Below are 21732 nucleotides of genomic sequence, written 5' to 3' on the forward strand. Positions count from 1 at the left end.
CTTTAAAGAGTGTGATGGATTGTAAGGCGATAGAAGATTAGTTAAATACACAGGATCTAAACCAATATATAACTGAGTATCATCGGCATAATAGTGAAAACTAATTTAGTGTTTATGAAGTGGCAGCATATATATTGAAATGAACAGAGGGCCTAACACAGATCCTTGGCAATAACTCTATAGCACAGTCATAGGGACGATGCGGGGGAAGAGAAGCAGCCCGAGACTTACTGAACACCTCATTCAGGTCCAGGTACTCCGCGGGCATCTTAGATAAATCCACTGCCTCCTCCTGAAACACAGGGACAGAAACAGATGGACAAGCAGACACAAGACAAGACTTATGTCAAAAATTACTCCACGCCGACACAGACTTTAACTGCCAGTCCACTTTTGGGGTTGTGACGGGTGAGCCAGGGGTGACCAAGGACGATGGGTGCGAGAGGAGTGTCCAGAATGTAAAAGGAGATGGTCTCAGTATGATTGCCTGATGTGATGAGGGTGATGTCTTCGGTGGCCAGTGAAATGGTGGGGAGCTTTTGACCATTGAGGGCGTGTACTGCAATCTGGTCTTCTCGGCAGAGATCCCACCCGACAGTAGCCTCATACTTACTGTCGGGCTGGGCCTATTTAACGGACAACTGTAAGCGAAATGTCCAGTTCCTCCACAGTACATGCAAAGGCCCAGGGATCTCCGCCTCTCCTTCTCCTCCCAGGAAAGCCGGGCTCGACCCACCTGCATGGGCTCGTGATCGTGGACGGTGCTCGCCGCGTCCCCGCCTCCGCCCCGCTGTCCCTCGATCCCTCCAGAAGGACGGTTAGGTTGACAACGTCGATCTACACAAGAAAGACGTGCATCCACTCTCTGTAACGGATGACAGACAGGATGTATATGCAACAATGCTCTTTATTGAAAACACACAGGTGGTCAGAAACTCAGAACACAGATGAACGCCAACACAGCGGGACAGGTGGGCGGACACAAACGCTGGTGGTATGGTGACGCAGGGACCATGGTGGGCAACTGGTGCTGGTGCAGTAATCCAGTGATGATCCCTCGTGAAGTGCTCGATGATTCCGTGAAGAGTGCAGGTAATCCAGGAAGACACGACAAAGACAAGAAGATTCAAAACGGCACAGGGAACACAGGAACAGGCACGGGAAACACACCGGGAAACCACAACGATCTGACAACATGAGACACCAGTTACTGAGCTTATAAAGGGACATACAATTGAAACCAGCTGGCGCTACTGATTACTGATGATCAGTGACCACGCCCACAGACACACACACACACACAACAGCACGTTAGACGAGAGAGAGACAGTGAATTCATAAACCGTGACACTCTCAGGGCCAGAGCAATGAGGTCATTGAGCTTGGTGGGAAGGTCCATGGCGTAGATCTCCTTTTGGACGCGGTCAGCCAGCCCATGCAGGAACATGTCCCACTGCGCCTCCTCATTCCATTGGCTCTCTGCTGCAAGGGTTCGAAACTCAATCGAAAAATCTGACACGGATCTCTCACCTTGTCATAAATCTGCCAGCACTCTAGCAGATTTAACATTGTCCCGGTCCAAAGCTACCGGGACAATGTGTGTAAAACGGCCAGCCATCTCTGTATGCGAACCGCCGTATTCAAGCACCGAGAGCGTACGCGCCTCCGAATCAGGTCCCCGAGCCTATGCATCATGGCTGTCGGAACCAGGAGGTCATTCTGCCATTAGCTGTACATGCGAAAGCATGGGAAGCTATTCCAGGCGTGTCAGAATGGGTGCTGAACACAGTAAGAGAGGGCTATTCACTGCAGTTTGCTCTCCGTCCCCCGCGCTTTCGAGCGCGAACCGAGACGAGAGTGAATGGGGAAGTAGCACACCTACTTCGTGCAGAAATAACGAAGCTGCTGTGCAAAGGGGCTATAGAACCGGTACACCCTTCTCTGAGCGAGGCAGGCTCTTATGAGAAGACCGTTCAAAATGCTCACAACCAGACAAATTCGCGCGCAGATTCGCCCGAGAGACTGGTTTATTTCCCTCGATCTGAAAGACGCTTACTTTCAGATCCAGATAATACCCCGTCACAGGCCATTCTTGAGATTCGCCTTTGATGGCCAGGTATATCAGTACACCGTCCTGCCGTTCGGCCTGTCTTTAGCACCCCGTACATTCACAAAGTGCATGGACGCGGCTTTCGCTCCCCTGAGAGGTCAGGGCATGCGAATTTTGAACTATCTGGCTGATTCTAGCACAATCAGAGGAGGAACTTCTCTCTCACAGATTAGTGCTTCTCAGCCACCTGGAAAGCCTGGGTCTCACAGTCAACTGGACCAAGAGCTCATTACTGCCCAGTCAGTCAACCTCTTTTCTGGGTTTGGAACTGGACTCTGTGGCATTGACGGCCCGGCTGTCGGTACAGCGCGCGTGCCGTATCCAACACCTGGCCGCGTCTTTCCAGATGGGCAGCACCGCACCCCTGAGAACATTTCAGAGGATGCTGGGTTGTATGGCATCAGCTGCAGCAGTGCTTCAGCTGGGTCTACTACATATGCGCCCTCTACAACGCTGGTTGAACGCTCGTGTGCCTCACCGAGCATGGGCGTCCGGCGGCATCCGAATCAGAGTGACTCAGAGCTGCGTTTCAGCACTGAAACCCTGGTTAGCGGCCGACTGGTACCAGCGGGGAGTGACAATGGGAGCCGTCTCACACCGCAAAGTTATCTCGACGGATGCATCCAACTTAGGTTGGGGAGCTCTGTTCGAGGGCAAACCGGTCTTTGGCCTGTGGTCAGATCGGGAGAAATGTCTCCATATAAACTGTTTGGAGATGATAGCGGTCGAGAACGCGCTCAAACACTTCCTCCCACATAAACGGGATCACCACGTGCTAGTCCGCTCAGACAACATGTCTGTGGTGTCCTATGTGAATCGACAGGGTGGTGTCAGATCCAGAAATCTCTGCAAACGTAGATGTGAAAGATATGTATAAAAATGATGTTATTTAAGCCAGCGCAAATACCTGTGTTTACATCCTGTTTTCGGTTGAAGTCCATAGTAATCGATTGCCGAGTTCACGCGCGTGATCATAGGTAACTAAACCTATGCGCGTGAACTCGGCAATCGACTACTTTGGACTTCAACCGAAAACAGGATGTAAACACAGGTATTTGCGCTGGCTTAAATAACATCATTTTTATACATATCTTTCACATCTACTGCAGTCAGATTCACTCGTGTTCACTCAGAAGGAATCACTCACATTTTCTGTGCACTTGTAATGACACATCAAGGATGTTAAGAGGCTAAAAGCAGGTTTAGTACTTGCCCCATTGAAGTCAACAGGGTGCAAATTTTAAAAATAGAATAACTCGGTGTAGGCAACACCGATTTTTGTCGTTGTTCTCTGTATTGACAGCACTCCAAATGTACAAAAAAATGAGCTCAATGTTAAAATTGACCGGAGTTCTCCTTTAAGAACACATTACATAAACTTCCCTGAAGCTTCAACCCAGGCTAACCACAAGGTACAATCCTATGAATATGGGAACTTACCAGGGACTCAGAGGTTGCATATTAAACCCATATTCCCATAAAATGTCCCTTAACTCCAGATGCTTAGGAATACAGGAACTGAAAGAATTGGTTTTCCATAAATGTCCAAGGTATGTGCACTCCCCAATTGCAGTTTTCAAATATTGTTGCACATTGGAAAGGTGCAACTCATGATTCCCGGATTTTCCTCAACTTATCACACTCAGTTTGAAGAGGAGATAATCATGGAATATTGCTACAGTGGGTATGCTCAGAAGAATCTTTAGTTTACACCATACTTGCACCCAACAACAGCTGAACAATGGCACTACAACCAGGCTCATCAGCGCACTAGGGGTCTAGTAGAGCGCATGTTTGGTGTTTGGAAGAGTCACTGTCAGTGCCTTCGGAAAACACTTTGGTTCAAACCAAGAAGATGCTGCACTATCATCATTGAACAGCAGGGATGCCCAGATCCCCCAATAGAAGAAGATGACAATCCAGATGTGCCACCATTTCTATCAGACCATGGAGAAGGACATGCATACAGAGAAGCTTTTCCGTTGTGCCACTTTAAATAGATATATTTACACTGTTTACCTTTTCAACCCTCTCAGATCTGATACATTCTCACATGTAATAAGCAAATAAAATATATTTTAAAAGTAAAATGAATATTTTGTCTGGTATGTTACAGAAACAATATTTATTTCACAGATTTAAGTATTAATGTGACATTTGAGACTGCTCTTTTTCATCTTCATCTCCAGTTCTACTTGCAGTATCTTCATCTTCATTTCATGCTCCTCCAAGATACTTCAACGTTCATGGAATTCAATAGCCAGCCTTCATATGACTTTCTCCTTAAAACAAGACAAGTTCATATATATATCAGCTTCTTTATTTGCAGGTCCTCCGCCAATCCTAAATCTCTCTCTTCGGGCTTCAGCAGCAGTTTTTTTAGGTTTATTTTTACATTCATTTTTACATTTACAACCCCTGGATATATAAAATGACTACTGTAGCTTAACTACTTTTAAGCTTTTCATGGTTCATTCCATGTTTTATAGGCAAACTCCGGCTAATACAGATCTGCACAGGTGGTTTTAAATTAACCTAGTTTATTTTAGTTCAGGACTCCATAGTCCAGGTGTTAGTAATCTGTACTTAATCTGGGTTTCAGAAAGCCATTTTCGAAAGATGAAAGATGGTGATGATGGGGAGTGCCCGATGCCACAGACCCAGAGCACAGCAGGGATGACAGCCCACGGAGGAGTCGAGGGAGTGAGGAACCAAGGCATAGATGTGGCTGATGACATCCTGGTGAAGACAGACGGAGGTGGAGCCGAAGGATCCCAGGGCACAGAGGGAGAGCTGATGGTATTGAGCTACATAGCTGGCACAGGGGGTCTATAGGCAAAGCTGCAGCGATGAGCGTCTGATGCTTTCTCTGCTTCTACCCTGCCTATCTCTCCAGTAGTTGTTGCTCTGCTGCTGTCACTTCTCTGCAGTGTTCGACTTTGAACTCACCTAACCTCTTTGACCAACTATTACTGATTGCTTTCTGGTTATTGATACTTGTTTACCATTGACCACCTTGGCTTTCTTTGTTTTCCCCCTTATGTTCTCTGGCCAGGTGTTGTCCTGATCATTCGGTGACTCTGCCCTAGGCTGTTATTCACTTCTCCTTTTTTTTCTTTTTTTTTTTTTTTATTAAAACTGACCACCAACAAATACTTTTGAAAGTAACTTGAAGCTTCAAATAAAGATTGCATCAATCACATTGTTACAGCAGTAGGTGGTGACAAGTGACTTAAAAAAAAGGCATTTGTGTATTTCCGAGTAGGCCAATAAATCATTTTTAATAATATATATATATATATATATATATATATATATATATATATATATATATATATATATATATATATATATATATATATATATATATATAATATACTGAAGCATTTATCATTATGTCAGAACCTTATTTTGTTTAGTTTCATGCTTCCAAATACACATATGATAGACATTTCTGTAAAAATTTATTAGCCTTTCTTTCTTTCTTTCTTTCTTTCTTTCTTTCTTTCTTTCTTTCTTTCTTTCTTTCTTTCTTTCTTTCTTTCTTTCTTTCTTTCTTTCTTTCTTTCTTAGCTAGAGAGATGATATTCATATTACACATGCTCAGTTAGTTTCTCAGTTAGTAAGAAAGCAGCCACATGTGACCTTCCTTCTGATAAAAATTAATTTGAATTTAAAAAAGTTTTTTTTTATGATCAGATCTTTTTGTCATACTGTCTAAACTTTGTGCGTGAAGCATTGTAAATTCATATCATTTTAATCATGTTTTCTTAGCTTCTAAAAGGCATAGCTAGCATGTGTTAAAATCTATTGTGTCAAGCTAGCAAGTTTTGTCATGGCTGTCAGTGTAGCAACTGTCCCTTATCACAACATTGATGCAAAACCTTGTCATAACATAACATAAAATTAGAATTGTATGTATTAATAAACAACCCCGGTTAATAGTCAGGTATCTCCCCTTTTTTATTTAAGTAAACAGTTTTTGAGTAAAAATCAGACATACAGGCTTACATTTGATCTGTTTTCAGTATATGCCACAAAAGAGGAAATGCACACCAGTGTTGCTCAGTTCTGATGCAAACATAGTGAAGCATAAAGGCAGGACACTAATCAAAACCAACTTTAGCTGGACAATAACTTTATTCTAGAGATGCTGTAAAGCCAAACCAATCTCCGTTACTGTAATTTCCTATTATCACTGTAAAGCTGCTTTGAAACAATCTGTATTGTTAAAAGTGCTGTATAAATGAAGGTGACTTGACTTGACTTGACTTGACTTGACTGAGGTCTGACACAAAAGATTTGCCATTTGCCACATAACCTTGCAAGAATATAGTGCAAAATTAAACGCACACAGTCCAGTAAGCTTTCATAGAAGTTTACAGAAGTATTATTAAATTTCAGTGTTGATTTTGGTTTTAAAAAATTATTTGGTAGGTCAAATGTATTGTAAAAATTTACCAAAACCTGACTTTAAAATACCCCCCCCCCTTTACTAGTCTTTGTCTTTATACAAGTCTGTGCACAAGTAAAATAAATAAATTTGAAAATGATGTTAAAGAATGATTTTATTACATTTTAATAAATGTTGCAACCGTCCCCTGTTATGGGGTCAGTTGCAACATTTATATAAGTATATATTCACATGTTGCAGCAGTGTGGGTGGGAAGCTGACAGATGTGGGTTTATTGTATTAAAATTTTGTCTTTCCAATACAGTCTCCGAGAAACTCAAAGAAAAAGCAAAAAGTGTTGCAACCGTCCCCACTCTCCCCGAACATGATTGTATTCAACACCTTTTTTGCTGGAAACAATAAAAATATGTGAAAAAGTGGAAACAATGAAAACGTAATATTTAATATTTTAAATGAATGCAACAATAATTTCTGTATTTTAGTTCATTAAAATTGACTGCTTGTTTCTTGGATCAACATGTAATTGGTCTCGGTTTGGGGCTCTTCAAAAGACCTTGGTCTAGATCTGCATTTCAGTGGGTCTGGTATTAGTCTGGGTTTTGGAGAATCTGGGGCCAGTTAAACACAGTCACTATGTTAAGTCTAAGAACTAGGCTGACCAACTTGCAGTTAGCCAAAGGGTAATCAGACTTACTTTTCGGATCCAAATTAGACCAACCTGTTTAAGTAACTCGCTTAAAAAAAGTTATAACCAGAAAAAAATTCACTAACTTGTACGACTAGTCTAAGCAGTTTATGCGTCTTGACTACATCTGTGCCTATTTGGTCAAGGGTTCATCCTAATCTAAAGCAAGAAAACACATAGACTAGCCTACCTCCTAGAAAGAATGCTATGCTGTTATGTGTTTTAATCATAGACGGTTTTAATCCAAGTAGGCCTACATTAAACTGTGAACAATTCAAAACATTTAGGTGTTCTAAATCATTTGATCAGCAGTGTATGCCATACATTCAATTTGTGAACATGTGTGAACATTTATGAACCTGGTTTGGCAAAATCTTTTACATTTTACAGAAATGTAGGCTACTTCACTTTTGTGAGCAGAAAACGCACCCCTGCCACATTGACGGTATGGAGCATCCGGACCCACAATTCACCGCGGCGCTCGTCTGAGAGTCACATGACCATGACATTAAAGCGGAAATGACAGTTAGCGATCCACAGTCTCACGGCAGATAAAAGGTAGGGATTAAAACATTTATTGTCTGTTATTATTGACAGAAAACGTTTAAATTGCACATGAACTTGCTCGCTTTTATAGTGGTTCTTGACGATTTCAAGTATATTGTGACTTTTCTCTATAAATTATGTGCAGCTAGTCAAACATCGTCACTGTCTTACACATGCATTAAACTTAAGATTATAAATGATCATAAATCTGTATTAGCTGCAGAAATTATATTCGGTTGAGTCTTTCTGATGTCTAATTCGGAGGCGAAAAGAAATGTGTTTATAATCATCCGACCCTGATGTAACGTTACATACCGAACAGTTAACGTCAGATGATTACTGTTTGTTTGTGTCTGATCATCACAATCGTTTCTGACCCATGAAGCTGTCAGACTCGGATATTCACAGATTCACCGTTTATAAACCATATTTTTGGTTTATAAACCATAACCATACAACCCGGCTTTACTGTTGACCAGCCTAACATTTTTTAATGCTTTCACAGTTTATGTAAAATTTTCCTGTATTAAACTGTAATATTTGTGTGTGAGTGTGAGTGTGTGTGTGTGTGTGTGTGTGTGTGTGTGTGTGTGTGTGTGTGTGTGTGTGTGTGTGTGTGTGAGGTGCTCTTATGATCACTGTGAGTTTAATGCTAGATGAAGCTCTCAGTAAACGCACACGTCTATGGTTTATTATCGTCTGATTATATTTCACTGTAGATGAGTGAATATGAGTGATGATGAATGTGTGTGTGTATGTGTGTGTGTGTGTGTGTGTGTGTGTGTTTCAGGGCTGTGATCTGTGATGTGATGTGATGTGATGATGGCAGCTGCCAGTGTGTCTCAGTTTGCCAACGTTCAGGCCACAGAGAAATCACAGTTGACCTTGAAAGGTAAGAAAATCAGCTTTTTTTTCTGGATCCAGCCTGTGTTAACATCAGCACTGTGCACTGTAAATGACTGATCTGAAACTGATCATTTTGATGGGATTTACCAGCTCATATGACGCATCAACTTCAGCATCAGAGCTTCATGTGTTTTTGCACTTTGCAGTGTTTCCTCTAGAGGGTGATGTGTGCTGAATAATTTACTTCATAACTGCTAGTCCAACTATGAGCATTCATGTCAGGACACATTACTCACATTTCCTGGTACAGCAATTAAAATTATAAATGTTTTTGCCACGTTGGAATCATGGTTTCACTTTAATTTGATGGTCCCTTTAACACATTCTGTTGATTATGAGTAACGTTGCAGCTACATGTCTACTAACTCTCATTAAAGTGTTAGTAGAGTATTAGTAGACTGGTAGGGTTTGGGTTAGAATAAGTTAAGACATGTAGTTGCAAAGTTACTTGTAGTCAGTAGAATGTCTGTTGGGGGAACATCACAAAGTGTTAGCAGATATTAAGCAGACAGTCTGCTAATACTCTGAGAGTTAGTTGACATGTAGTTGCAAAGTTACTTATAGTCAACAGAATGTTCAAAAGCGACCATCAATATAAAGTGTTACCGGAATCATAGTCATTGCCACATGCCACTTAGTAATTATTGATATAAATCTGTTGTCCATTAACCGCCTCTAAGCAGTAATATGTCTTGTACGCTGAAACTTTTCATAAACGTTCCCTACTCTTGAGAAAAGTGATATAATAAAGGAAGCAGTTTGTTATGAATTTATTATTGTTGTTATCAGAGCCGGCCCTACATGGCCTCAGTTTGCTTGGTATAAATAACTTTGATAAAGTTTGCTCGTATCACTCTGTGCATTAATGTTTTAAAATAAAGAGTCACCACAATCAATCTGGTGCAGAAAACAGGAAAAAGACGAAAGAAAGGAGCAAGACAAGGGTAGTCTAAGTACTGCATTTTGACAAGATATACATTTGTTGAAATGGTGGTTGCTGCAGCGTGTCTTATCGGTTCAGTTCAGCATTTCAGGACTGCTGTTATTTGAAGACGCTGTGCTTTTGTAACAACAGTGTCACTGTCACCTTATAATATATTGCGGCACTGAAAATGCACAGTGTTGTTATCGTGGGCACTTAAAAATTCAGTGAATAATTCTAGACACCTTCTGAATTGTTCAGATTTTAGTTGAATGAAATTGCACATTCACACTCTGACAGTAGGTGGTGTATATGGAACAGCAGAAAAACAGTAGTTATTCAAATTACCCCTGTACACAAAGCAGTGCAACTTTCTGGACTAAACATGCCAGTTCAGAAAATATTTCTATATATATTGATTGAAAATATTCTCATTCTTTAATAATTGTTCTTTATAGTTGTGTACTTGTGCACTTTAATCTGTTTGAAACATTTGTTTACTATATACTTTTTATCAATGTGTATTGTTTGGTAATTCACGCTACAAAAATGGTATTATTACTCAGCAGTTTATTTATTATTTATATTATTACTTACACTTTACATGGGACCGACCTATTTTGAAAATCTGCTTAGGGCCCCCAAAATGCCCTGTATATGTTACCTGGTCTGTTATTTCTGGTAAGTTGTAAGTTTAATAACAGTGAATATGATGTGAGATGAATGGCTCTGTAATGATTTGGATCACAGTGAAATGCACAATTTCTCATTGAAAATTTGAATAATGTTTGGTGTTTTTCTGTTGTACTCATTTGACAGTGCTGTCTGCTAAGCCTCAGTCTCCTAAGCTCCCCAGTCGTCACTCTCGTCTGAGTTCATTTGTGGAAGTGACCGCTGATGGTCTGACCAGTGAAACGAAGAAAACAGGCAAACGCACTGGACACCTTGAGCTGCAGTGGAATGAAGACCTCACCCTGTAAGGCATCACATGACTAAGTTTATATATATGTTACTATATATGTTATATATGTAAATGTTTTTCATTTCTCATTTAAGTATACAATTTGAAAAAATAACAAATAATTACCTAAGACCATTGGAATTGCTCTTTGTAATCAGTAAAGTGAAGAAATCTGCTTTTCTGAGTTGGTTGTGTTCTACCTTTTGGTTTGTTTTTATTTACATCTATTAAATAACAATTTATTAATTAAAATTTTACAGGAACGTGACTCCTCAGAGTCGTTTGGATCTGAAGTTGTGGAGTTGTCACACTTTGAGGAAGGAACTTCTGGGCAGTGCCACCATTGACTTACTGGAAACTCTACGAACACATGATGGCAAGAGTAAGTTGTCATCACAATATAAAACCACCATAAATATATTTTTACATTGATTCTCCAAGTTAATGTTGAAACAACAGAGACAGTGTAACGAGGTTCATTGATAAGGGAAGAAGGAGGCGGGAACCAGCAGACATTTCAAAACTTTAGTCCAAAATAAACAAACACAAAACGAAGGTAAAAGATAAACAAAGCATTACGTAAATAGTCTAGGCCTGCTCCTCTCTCTTCATTCACTGTCGTCGCTCCTCTTTTTATACTTCTGAAGCTCCTCCGTGAGGTCCTGCTTGCCACAGACAGTATTTTAAATATTTATTTAATGGTGTCTTTTTTCACTAAGTTCTATGAATGAAGCCCAGTATTACTGATAACAATACTGATGCCTTTTTTAAACATATATATATATATATATATATATATATATATATATATATATATATATATATATATATATATATATATGTTTGTTATGGGGATAAAATAAGAAATTATAGCCATTCAACATTAGAACTAAAAGCATACAGATTCTGCGTTAATTGTGGTAATTATTTTAAACAGTTTAAACATTTAAAATCAATGCTGATCACCTCAGATCTTTTATAACTCCTTGTAACTGACATTAAAGCAAAACAGGTCTTATTTTTACAATTTAAAATATGTCACCTTTATTTCTATAGCACTTTATACAATACAGATTGTTTCAAAGCAGCTTTACAGTGATAAACAGGGAAATTATGCTTTTTGGCTGTTGTTAAGATCAATAATCTGATCAATAATATGTTTGAATATGAAGTGTCTCCAACTGTGACCCCCCTGTTATTAATACTTTTGCATTCCTGTTTCTTTTGACACTACTGGCCAAAAGATTTTGCATAGGTCTGTATGAATTCCTTTCCGCTCAGTGCAGTGTTTTTCCTGAACATTTGAGGTTTGACTTTCAGCAGAGTCACTCCGCAATTTTAGTCCTGTGTTTTTGGTCAAGTTGGTAAAGTTGTTTCTGAGTCAGCTGTTGGCTTCACATTGTTCAGAGAAATTCTTGAACTTTTGTCTGTCTAGCAGAAGACAGCTGGGTTTGCTTAAAAAAAGATTATATTTAGATTCAAATCACTGTAAAATATCACTATATTTAGATTCGCAGCAATAAATGTATTTACATATACATATTTTTTTTTTACATTTACAAGACAGGATATTCTTCAAAGATGTTCTTTATTGTTGCACAGAAGAACTTCGTACAAGTTTAGATGACATGAGTGTAAATGATTTTAATTTTAATTTTGATTGAACTGTTCTTTTACTTTCTTAAAAAGAGAGGCTGTTTTTATATTTGCTGTTATATAAGGTTCTGACACGTGTCTGAACAAGATTATTATGTCAGCACGTGTTCAACAGATCGCAGTGTCAGAAATGCATGATTTCTATGATTCAAAGACATGTTAAGGCTAATGTGGGATTGAATGAAATCTCAATGAACATCTGAAAACTCCCCCTTTAAACCAGCTTCACTTCTTCCCTGCTATTTTAAAACACAAAATATGAACCTGTGAGTGTTTTGCCAAAACAATGAGTCTGTCAAATAAAATGTCATGAATGTAAGTTGAATATTTAGGTTTTTAATAAAAAAACACAAATGTATCTACCAGCACTACCAGCACTAATGACAATGAGTGAGTCTGTCAAATAAAATGTCATGAATGTAAGTTGAATATTTAGGTTTTTAATAAAAAAACACAAATGTATCTACCAGCACTAAAGCCCCTCTCTCTCTCTCTCTCTCTCTCTCTCTCTCTCTCTCTCTCTCTCTCTCTCTCTCTCTCTCTCTCTCTCTCTCTCTCTCTCTCTCTCTCTCTCTCTCTCTCTCTCTCTCTCTCTCTCTCTCTCTCTCTCTCTCTCTCTCTCTCTCTCTCTCTCTCTTCTCTCTTCTCTCTCTCTTCTCTCTCTCTCTCTCTCTTCTCTCTCTCTCTCTCTCTGACTGGCAGTGGAGAATGTTCAGCTCAGTCTGGTTCTACAGACCGAGAACAAAGGCTCGGTTGTAGCAGGAGGTGAGCTCAACGTCTGTCTGGACGGCCTGGTTGTTGATCTAGGATCTCTGCCCAATGGCAATGCTGCCTCAGACAGTAAGTCCTGTTCACAGACACACATGCACACTTCATAGAAAACACTCGTAGAACACACAGAACACATGAACAAATGCACATTCATGAGTTTGCAAAGCCTTGGCTGTGACTCCACCTAAACTAACTGCAGGAATAGAGGAGGTTGTGGTGAGAGGGGTTGGTATGGAAAGAGTTGAGTTTGACCAAGCGGATGCTCACAAGAGGGCTTTTCTCCTCTGTGTACTCACAACTGACAAACAGAGCCCAGGAGGTCAGTGGGTCTATTGACCACTCACAAACCTAATCTGTTCAGACTCACACACACTCATTTTTGATTAGAAGTAAGTTGCTTTGGAAAGCACAAAGCATTCATGTGTCAGTTAGAGACAGGTACTAAATTTATTCTGTTCCTGTAAAAAGACTGATATTGTGAGTTTACATTTACATTTATGCATTTGCCAAAACATTTTATCCAAAGTGACTTATGTTGTGTTCAAGGTACCGAAGGTATTGAGGTACCAAGGTACCCTGGAATCGAACCCTTGACACTGGCATAGCTAGCGTGGGCCACGCTCTACTGCTTGAGCTTCAGGAAAGCGAGTTTAGTTACTGAATGACCATCTCTAGCTTGTAAAAAGATTCATGAGACTTGCTCTTAAATACTCTGTGAAACATAAGGTCGACGCATGTTATAGAGCACAATCAGTCAACATATAACAATTTAATGTTTATTTGAAGCCACGAGTAGAGAAATACAGAGAATGTGCATTAAATGTATCTAGAGTTGTCTTTAAACTGTGAGATTCATTCATTCAAGATTTATTTTCAGAAGAGTTTTTATTTTCCTGGAAGGGTTGGTTGAGATTTCACCTTCAAAACATTCCCATTGCTAAACCCTCAACCTGCCATTATTTTTTTTTATATCTAACTCTATATAACTACTGTAGATGATGAGTACGTTCTCACAATGGAACCTGCCATTCAGTAGCCTATTATTGCTTTTTAGCCAAATTGAAATAAAACAAATTCTATAGCAAAACATTTAGTTAAACAGCACAAATAAATAAGCATTATTTTGAGCAGAAAATATAATTAGGACATAACAGTTACAGCAAATAAAGCATGTGACAACCCCAACCTGAGAAGTGCTATGGCAGCTGCTGACAAGTTCCCCGTGTGAGAACTAACCCGGTCTGCCCTCTAATGCAGCGTTAACTAGTCTTACGTAGCAAGACCTTTGACTCACGACAGAAGGTCTGGACCTTTTTACAGCATGTCTTTTCTAAGTGAGAAAATGTACCAGAAAAACAGTATATATAGACAAACACTCAAACAATATTACAGTAATATAAAAATTGGCATGAAATCAAAACGGTCCCAATTTATTTTGTCAATGCATGTTATTGGTCTTTTTTGTGATATTTATGCATTCATAATTCATGATAGCTATAAAAACTCAAGGTTTATGGAAAATGTTATTCAAGTTCAAGTTCATTTTATGTATATATAGCACATTTTACAGCAGCCACTGGCTGACCAAAGTGCTTTACAGAACAGCAAAATTAAAAGAAAATAATACCTGCATAACAACACAACACAACACAAATGAGCACAGCAAAGCTAAGAGCAGCCTTATAACAGGTATATCAAAACAGTATCAGACTCAAATATAAAATAGTAAAACAGAGATGGCAGTATCAGACTCAGATAAAAAAATGGAAAAACAGTGTCAGACTAAAAAAAAAAAGTAAATCAGAGGTGGCAAGGCAGTATCAGACTCGAATATATAATGGAAATAACCAGGAGTGGCAAAAACAATATCAGACTCAATGGAAAATAGTAAAACCAACCAACCTTAATTATAGGCCATGGAGAACAAGTGCGTTTTTAGAAGTGACTTAAAAGTGATCACGGAAGGGGCTATCCTAATTTCTAACGGCAAATTATTCTACAACTGAGGCCCGACCACAGAAAAGTTATTGCTTATGGTATAAAAGTTTTACAAAACCATATTAAACCAACATGACCACAAAGAGTGCATTTCTTCTTCACATATAGAAGGGGTGTAAAAATGTATCTGATAGCAAAATTCAATGTATCGATTCCAGAATTTAATAATTGATTATGATAACAATAATGTGTTACAGGCCGTCTCAGATTACACCGGTATTCTTACAACAGATGCAGAGCTTGTAAAATTGTGGAGGCTAAGTGTGTGTTCTGTTCACATTTGGCAATGGTTGGTTTGATTAAAACGAACCCTGGTGTGATTGCTCTGTTAGTGCGGTTCATTTGAATGAGTATGAACGCTGCCATCCGAACCCTGGTGCACCAAGTACGTTTCCTAAAAAGGACAGAATGCACAAGCGTGTTTTTTCTCGTCATAGTTGTGATGTTCATCTCAGTTCGGTACAGGCGTCCCCTCTTCTCTCATATCTCTCCAGTCGAGAGCCTGAGGGCGCAGATATGTCGGTGTTGTTCTGTCACGCAATGTTCTTTTATAATTGTGTTTATTAAAATAACATCTGAATGAAATTTTATATCCTTAATATTTCTGTTATGTGGTAATCATTCTATAAAACTACTCTGCTACACTCTTAGCACTCTTCTGCCTAAAAGCTCTCTTCTGTCGCGACTATAGTCACAATATAGCATAGCCTTGTGTGTCACATTGCTTAATTATATTATGGTCTGATTATATACTCAAATTCTGATCGGCTGGAAGGTGTGCGTTAAAACTGTTTAATGTATCAGCAGTTCGAGTCAATTTAATCCCCATTCTATATTAATACACTGCTTTCATACACAGAAACATTCAGGACTCAGGAGTACAGAAAGTTATCAACTCTGCCCATGACTTTTATTATTAAAATAGCTTTGCTACTTAATTGCTACATTGTTTCTCAGCAACGAGGGAGTAACATCTCTGGTTTTGAAGTAATTCAACTCACATTAAAATTAATTCAAATAAATTCTATAATTCATACATTACTACTTTATCTCTGTTTAAAGTGGGCAGATTACTAGGTCTAAAGAGAAATCTTTACCCTTCCAGTCAAACATTGCACTGCAAACTTCGCATTTTAATGCACTTTGCGCTTGGTGGTTCTTTGCCTTCATGTCATTCATTAAAATCGTTTAATGCACAGCTAGTCGTGGATTATCCCTTACTTATACCACGTTTTAGAATGTGCGATTCTGATTGGCTTACAGATGTTTGGAGGTGTTGATTGATTTTTCAAAAACTGCACAGCTAAAGTAGTTCCAACCATTACAGTTCCATATCACTTTGCGAAATTATTTTAGTTAAAGAACTACCACAGCAAAAGTCACAAACACAATATTATAAACAATAGGATAATTATCTGTTAAAGCATGTTGTCTTTCTCCTGCTCTCTCTCCCACACACAACACAGACATTCACATGCACAGAAACTTCTCTTCAGCGCTGCCTCATGACTTCATCAGTAAAATGTTGACTTTCTTGTGTGCATAAGTACAAATAATCCATGCCATTATTACACGTGTCAAGCCATCCTCCGTATTGTGTGTGATGCCAGTAAAGATTATCCACTTCCAGGCTGATTCTTAACATCTCCAATTTTAATGTCTTAATTATTGATAGTGGAACTGATAGTGGGCATTTTAATGGGCATTTTCAACAATTGTTCCATTTTCTTATAGCCCTTTACTGATGTGTTTCATTTCTGCACATTGTTACTGTATTCTTTGGACTTTTCTATTGTGATGGATAGGAATTTGGCCTGCATATTTACACCCCAGTTAAAAAACAGGAAGTCATGACTCATGGCTGACCACTGAAGTATTCCTAATCAATCAAGTAACCTCAATGTACAAAATGAATGGCAATGTGACCAGTTAGATTTTTTACTCATGACGCATATTTTTTTCGGCATGCATGTTTACCAATGAGTGCATTCACACCGGGAGCAGGAGCGGCGTGTGAGCAGCAGTGGAGCGGGGCTTTCGGCACAAGTCTATTTTTACTGCGCTGCTCACGCTTAATTAAAATAAAAGCACACTTGGACAAAATAAATATGATTTCACACAAAAAGTGCCAAAATGCACAGAATAAGCATGTCTTATGTGTTTAAACAAGAACTGGAGTATGTCAGAAAAGAAAACTTCCCCATCTTAAAATTTCAAGACCATCAAGTTGTTGATGTAGCTGACGATGAGGTTAGATGGTGTTGTTACGCTGGCTGTGTTGTTACACTGATGGTGTAGATACGCTGACGGTGTAGATACGCTGATGGTGTAGTTAAACTGATGGTGTAGATACGCTAATGGTGTAGTTACGCTGACGATGTGGTGTAGATACGCTGACGATGTAGTTACGCTGACGATGTGGTGTAGTTATGCTGACGATGTAGTTACGCTGACGGTGTAGATACGCTGACAGTGTAGATACGCTGACGGTGTAGTTAAGCTGACAATGTAGTTAAGCTGACAATGTAGTTACGCTGACGGTGTAGATACGCTGACGGTGTAGTTAAGCTGACGGTGTAGTTAAGCTGACGGTGTAGTTAAGCTGATGGTGTAGTTACGCTGACGGTGTAGATACGCTAATGGTGTAGTTACGCTGACGATGTGGTGTAGATACGCTGACGGTGTAGATACGCTGATGGTGTAGATACGCTGACGGGTTAAGCTGAAGGTGTAGTTAAGCTGGCGGTGTATTTACGCTGACGGTGTATTTACGCTGACGCTGTAGATACGCTGACAGTGTAGTTACGCTGACAGTGTAGTTACGCTGGCGGTATAGTTACGCTGACGGCGTAGACACGCTGACGGCGTAGTTACGCTGGCGGTGTAGACACGCTGACGGCGTAGTTATGCTGACGTAGTTACGCTGACGGTGTAGATGCGCTGGCGATGTAGTTATGCTGACGTGAAGCTGATGTGGAACTCAAGCTTGCGGTGTGAAATGGCTAATGGTGTAGTTACGCTGACGATGTGGTGTAGATACGCTGACGATGTAGTTACGCTGACGGTGTAGATACGCTGATGGTGTAGTTAAGCTGACGGTGTAGTTAAACTGATGGTGTAGATACGCTGACGATGTGGTGTAGATACGCTGACGATGTAGTTACGCTGACGATGTGGTGTAGTTACGCTGACGATGTAGATACGCTGACGGTGTAGTTACGCTGGCTGGCGGTGTAGTTACGCTGACGGCGTAGACACGCTGACAGCGTAGTTACGCTGACGTAGTTACGCTGACGGTGTAGATGCGCTGGCGATGTAGTTATGCTGACGTAAAGCTGATGAGGAACTCAAGCTTGCGGTGTGAAATGGCCATAAGACTTTGTGAATATTTTGAACAAAAGACCAAGAGCATAGACAGCAAAGACACTAATACTCAATCTAACTAATACAGCATTTTTCTGTTCATCAGAATTATTGATGAGCATACAATTGTCAATCCTACCTTTAGGGCAGGTTTACTAAATGAGGCGAATTAGTGAGAGCGAACAATCCTATAAAAACTCAGATGGGAGTGTGTAGTTCTGCAGGTGATCTACTGACAGAACAGCTCTTTTCCATTATGACCAACACAATACCAAGAGCGTAGGGTCGCAAACAAGCAGAGCCTATGATAATCAGGTGCAGATAATCTACTAACACAGGAAATTTAAAATAACAGTGTTTGGCAAATGATATGTTTGGATAACATCTTCCTCTGACATTCCAAATAAATCAGCAAGTGGAGGTATCAACAATGACCGCGTCGGTCCGCGCGGACTAAGATTGACAGCTCGCTCACGAGTCTGTGTTGAAACGCTGTTTCAATCAACAATTGTGGGAGGGGCGTCGATTTTGTGACGTCACAGAATCGAACGGCTTGATTTGAGATGGGGGAAAACATATAAGAAGATTAAAAAAAAAAACACTGGATGGATTTTTTATCATTTTATGATGGTTGTGTACAGGCACTGTCAACACACATTTCAGTACAATCAACTTGCAAAAGTGCATGTACCATTACGTAACGTTCAGCCTTCTCGGTTGAATTACATTAACTAAAATTGGGGTCAGATTAAACTGTGAGAGTTTGTAAGGTGTTTTAAAAGATGAGACAACAACAGATATATCCGGAATAAAAGTGCATTAAACAATATTCACAAGGAACTTAAAACAACACAATAAATACAAGAAAACTAAGTCTGTTGAAAGCGTGGAGTCCGTGGCACCATACCATAAAACAGTCCAAAGAATCCTGGTGTATTGCTTGTCCCAAAGTGAATGTGAGTAATGTCCACCGGTGTATATACAAAGTCCACAGAAGTGATAATCCAAAGTGCTGGAAAGGCAAGTCCACTGAAGTAACTCCACAGTCCAGTTTGCTGGTGATCACCTGGTCATCTTGTGAGCAAGACCTCAATTGTTTGGCATGTTGCCTTCTTTATACGGTCTTGTTCCTGTTTCCTGTCATGTGATTACTCACATGACAGGCAGACCAATAATAATTTAAAGACATACACACATACAAAAGATAAGAGGAATAAAATGGATTAAAATGACTAAGACAACATGTAAACCTATTAAAACTCTAATATACATAAAATCAATATAATATATAGAGTGGTTAAAACATGTGTCATGTGTGACAGTGTCACAATTATATGACCCCTTTAAAGCTAAAGTCCCAAAAAGTTGGCGTGTTCCTTTAAGTTCAACGTTGATTCATTTCGGTTGTAAAAATCATTAGTTATTAATTTGGTTGATTTATCTATACAGCAGCTTTAGAGAAAACAGTGTTGTCATCATCCTGCTCAGTTCAGTTCTCATACAGCAGCGTCAGTGCAGTCAGATCAATAATATTGCTGAATATTAAGTGTCCCCAACTAAGCAAGCCAGAGGCGACAGTGGCAGGAACCCAAACTCCATGGAGAAAAAAAACTGTGGAGGTTTTTGGTCCAATACTTCTACTATCAGCTGTGCATTTCGTTAATTTTGTGAGTTGGTAAGTTTCGTCAGGGCGGTAAGAAATATAGAGCTGAGTTTTTGTTCCTGTTGAGCAGATTGGATTGAAGCTGCTTAAAATATCAATGATGTTGCAGTAAAAACCAACACACACTCCTGCAAATGCTTCTTATGTGTGTATGAAGGGTTTTATTGTTGTTCTGAAGATAAATGATCTGTTTTTGATAGTGTTCCAAGCCAAGTCAAGTCCTCTTTCTTTATATAGCGCTTTATTCAATACAGATTGTTTCAAAGCAGTGGTAACAGGAAAATTATGCAAACAGAGTTCATTTTGGCTCTAAAAGAAAACAGTGTCATTGTTCAGCTGAAGTCAGTTCAGTGTTGATTCAGTTCCGTTATAAAAGATCATCAATTATTAAATTAGTTTGTTTCATCTATAAAGCAGTTCTGCAGAGAACAGTGATGTCCAGCTCAGTTCAGTTCTTATCTAAATGTCAGTGCAGTCAAATCAATAATACTGTAGAATATTAACGAACTAACACTGTGTGATTATGATTCAGGCTGCATCACAAGTCAGAAATCATATTGTGGATCAGTAGTTTTCAAATATTTTTTATCCAGTTCCTATCAGGTTAATGATGTTTTCTATGGCCTATCCCTACCCCTGAACCTACCTATAACAGAAACGTGCAAAATAATAGGCAATAGTTTTGCCTGATTTATAAGCCTTTTTAACTAGTGAGGACCAGTTTAATGTCATTACTAATTAGTTGTCATAATATTTCACAATATAAGTGAGGACATTTGGCTCTCACAAGTATAGCCAAACCTGTATACACACACACTTCTTCATTTGATCCTTATAGCGCTTCTTCGGCCCCCCTGCTAAGCGTTGACCATGATGTAACTGGCCATATAGTACTCTGCGGGGCAGCCGACATGGGGGCATCCTTATCACATTCCCCAACCACTGTAATTTGCGCTGGGTAATCATGGCCTCAATACTTCTGCAGTTGGTCTTTTTAAGTATTTTAATGTGAGGCACATGATTACTCCAGGTGATTCCCAGAATGCGCTGGTGGCAGGACTAGGTGTGGCAGCTGTAGGGTACCCACGCTTCACAGCTATAGAGGAGGGTAATGACACAGGCCGCTTGGTATACAGCGACCTTTGTGGAGGGATGAAGGTTCTTATTATGAAAGACTCTACACCGAAGTCTCCCAAAGGCAGCTGATGCCTGTTTAATTAGGCTCTGGATTTCATTTTCGATGCCGCTATCCTCAGAGAAAAAACTCCCCAGATATTTGAAAGATGGCACTACTGACAACTGTTTATCTCCAACAGTGAAGGCAGGTAATGTGGGTGTGACATTGGTACTCCATTGGCAGACCACTTCTGTCTTGGTGGTGTTGACAGTCAGCCCCATCCTTTTGTACGTCCTCACTGCCACAGCAAGGACAGTTTAAAGATCCTCTGGAGTATGGGCCACAAAAGCACAGTTGTCTGCATACTGCAGCTCCAGGACCTGTTCTCTACAGATTTTTTTGGTTGCGTGTAGCCTCCTAATATTAAAGAGGTTGCCATCTAATCTGAAGTCCAATGCCACACCACTGCTGTTTTCAATCTCGTTGTGGAGAAGCTTGGTGACACACAGGAGGAAGATGTTAAAGAGCACTGGCGCTAGCACACACCCCTGCCTCACCCCTGTGTATACAAGGAAAGGCTCGGACTCTTGTCCGCCTATGGTCACCCGAGTAGTCATCCC

The 21732-nt window shown here is 39.8% G+C and overlaps 1 protein-coding gene across 4 annotated transcripts in view; it reads left to right on the forward strand.

The window, feature by feature from the left end:
• Nucleotides 1-7698: 7698 nt before the first annotated feature.
• wwp2 (WW domain containing E3 ubiquitin protein ligase 2) overlaps nt 7699-21732 on the forward strand; it is a 65525-nt gene continuing 51491 nt past the window's right edge. For 3 of the 4 annotated variants that reach the window (XM_081355654.1, XM_081355656.1, XM_081355657.1), the window contains exons 1-5: nt 7703-7767; nt 8546-8647; nt 10403-10559; nt 10805-10926; nt 12903-13040. In XM_081355654.1, coding sequence (XP_081211780.1) covers nt 8575-8647; nt 10403-10559; nt 10805-10926; nt 12903-13040 — 490 coding nt within the window. In that variant the 5' untranslated portion in view covers nt 7703-7767; nt 8546-8574. Of the gene's footprint in view, nt 7768-8545; nt 8648-10402; nt 10560-10804; nt 10927-12902; nt 13041-21732 lie in introns of all 4 variants that reach the window. The other variant, XM_081355655.1, reaches the window with a different exon arrangement.

The sequence above is a fragment of the Scardinius erythrophthalmus genome (genome assembly GCF_964197995.2).
Source record: "Scardinius erythrophthalmus genome assembly, chromosome: 24".
NCBI lineage: Eukaryota > Metazoa > Chordata > Actinopteri > Cypriniformes > Leuciscidae > Scardinius > Scardinius erythrophthalmus.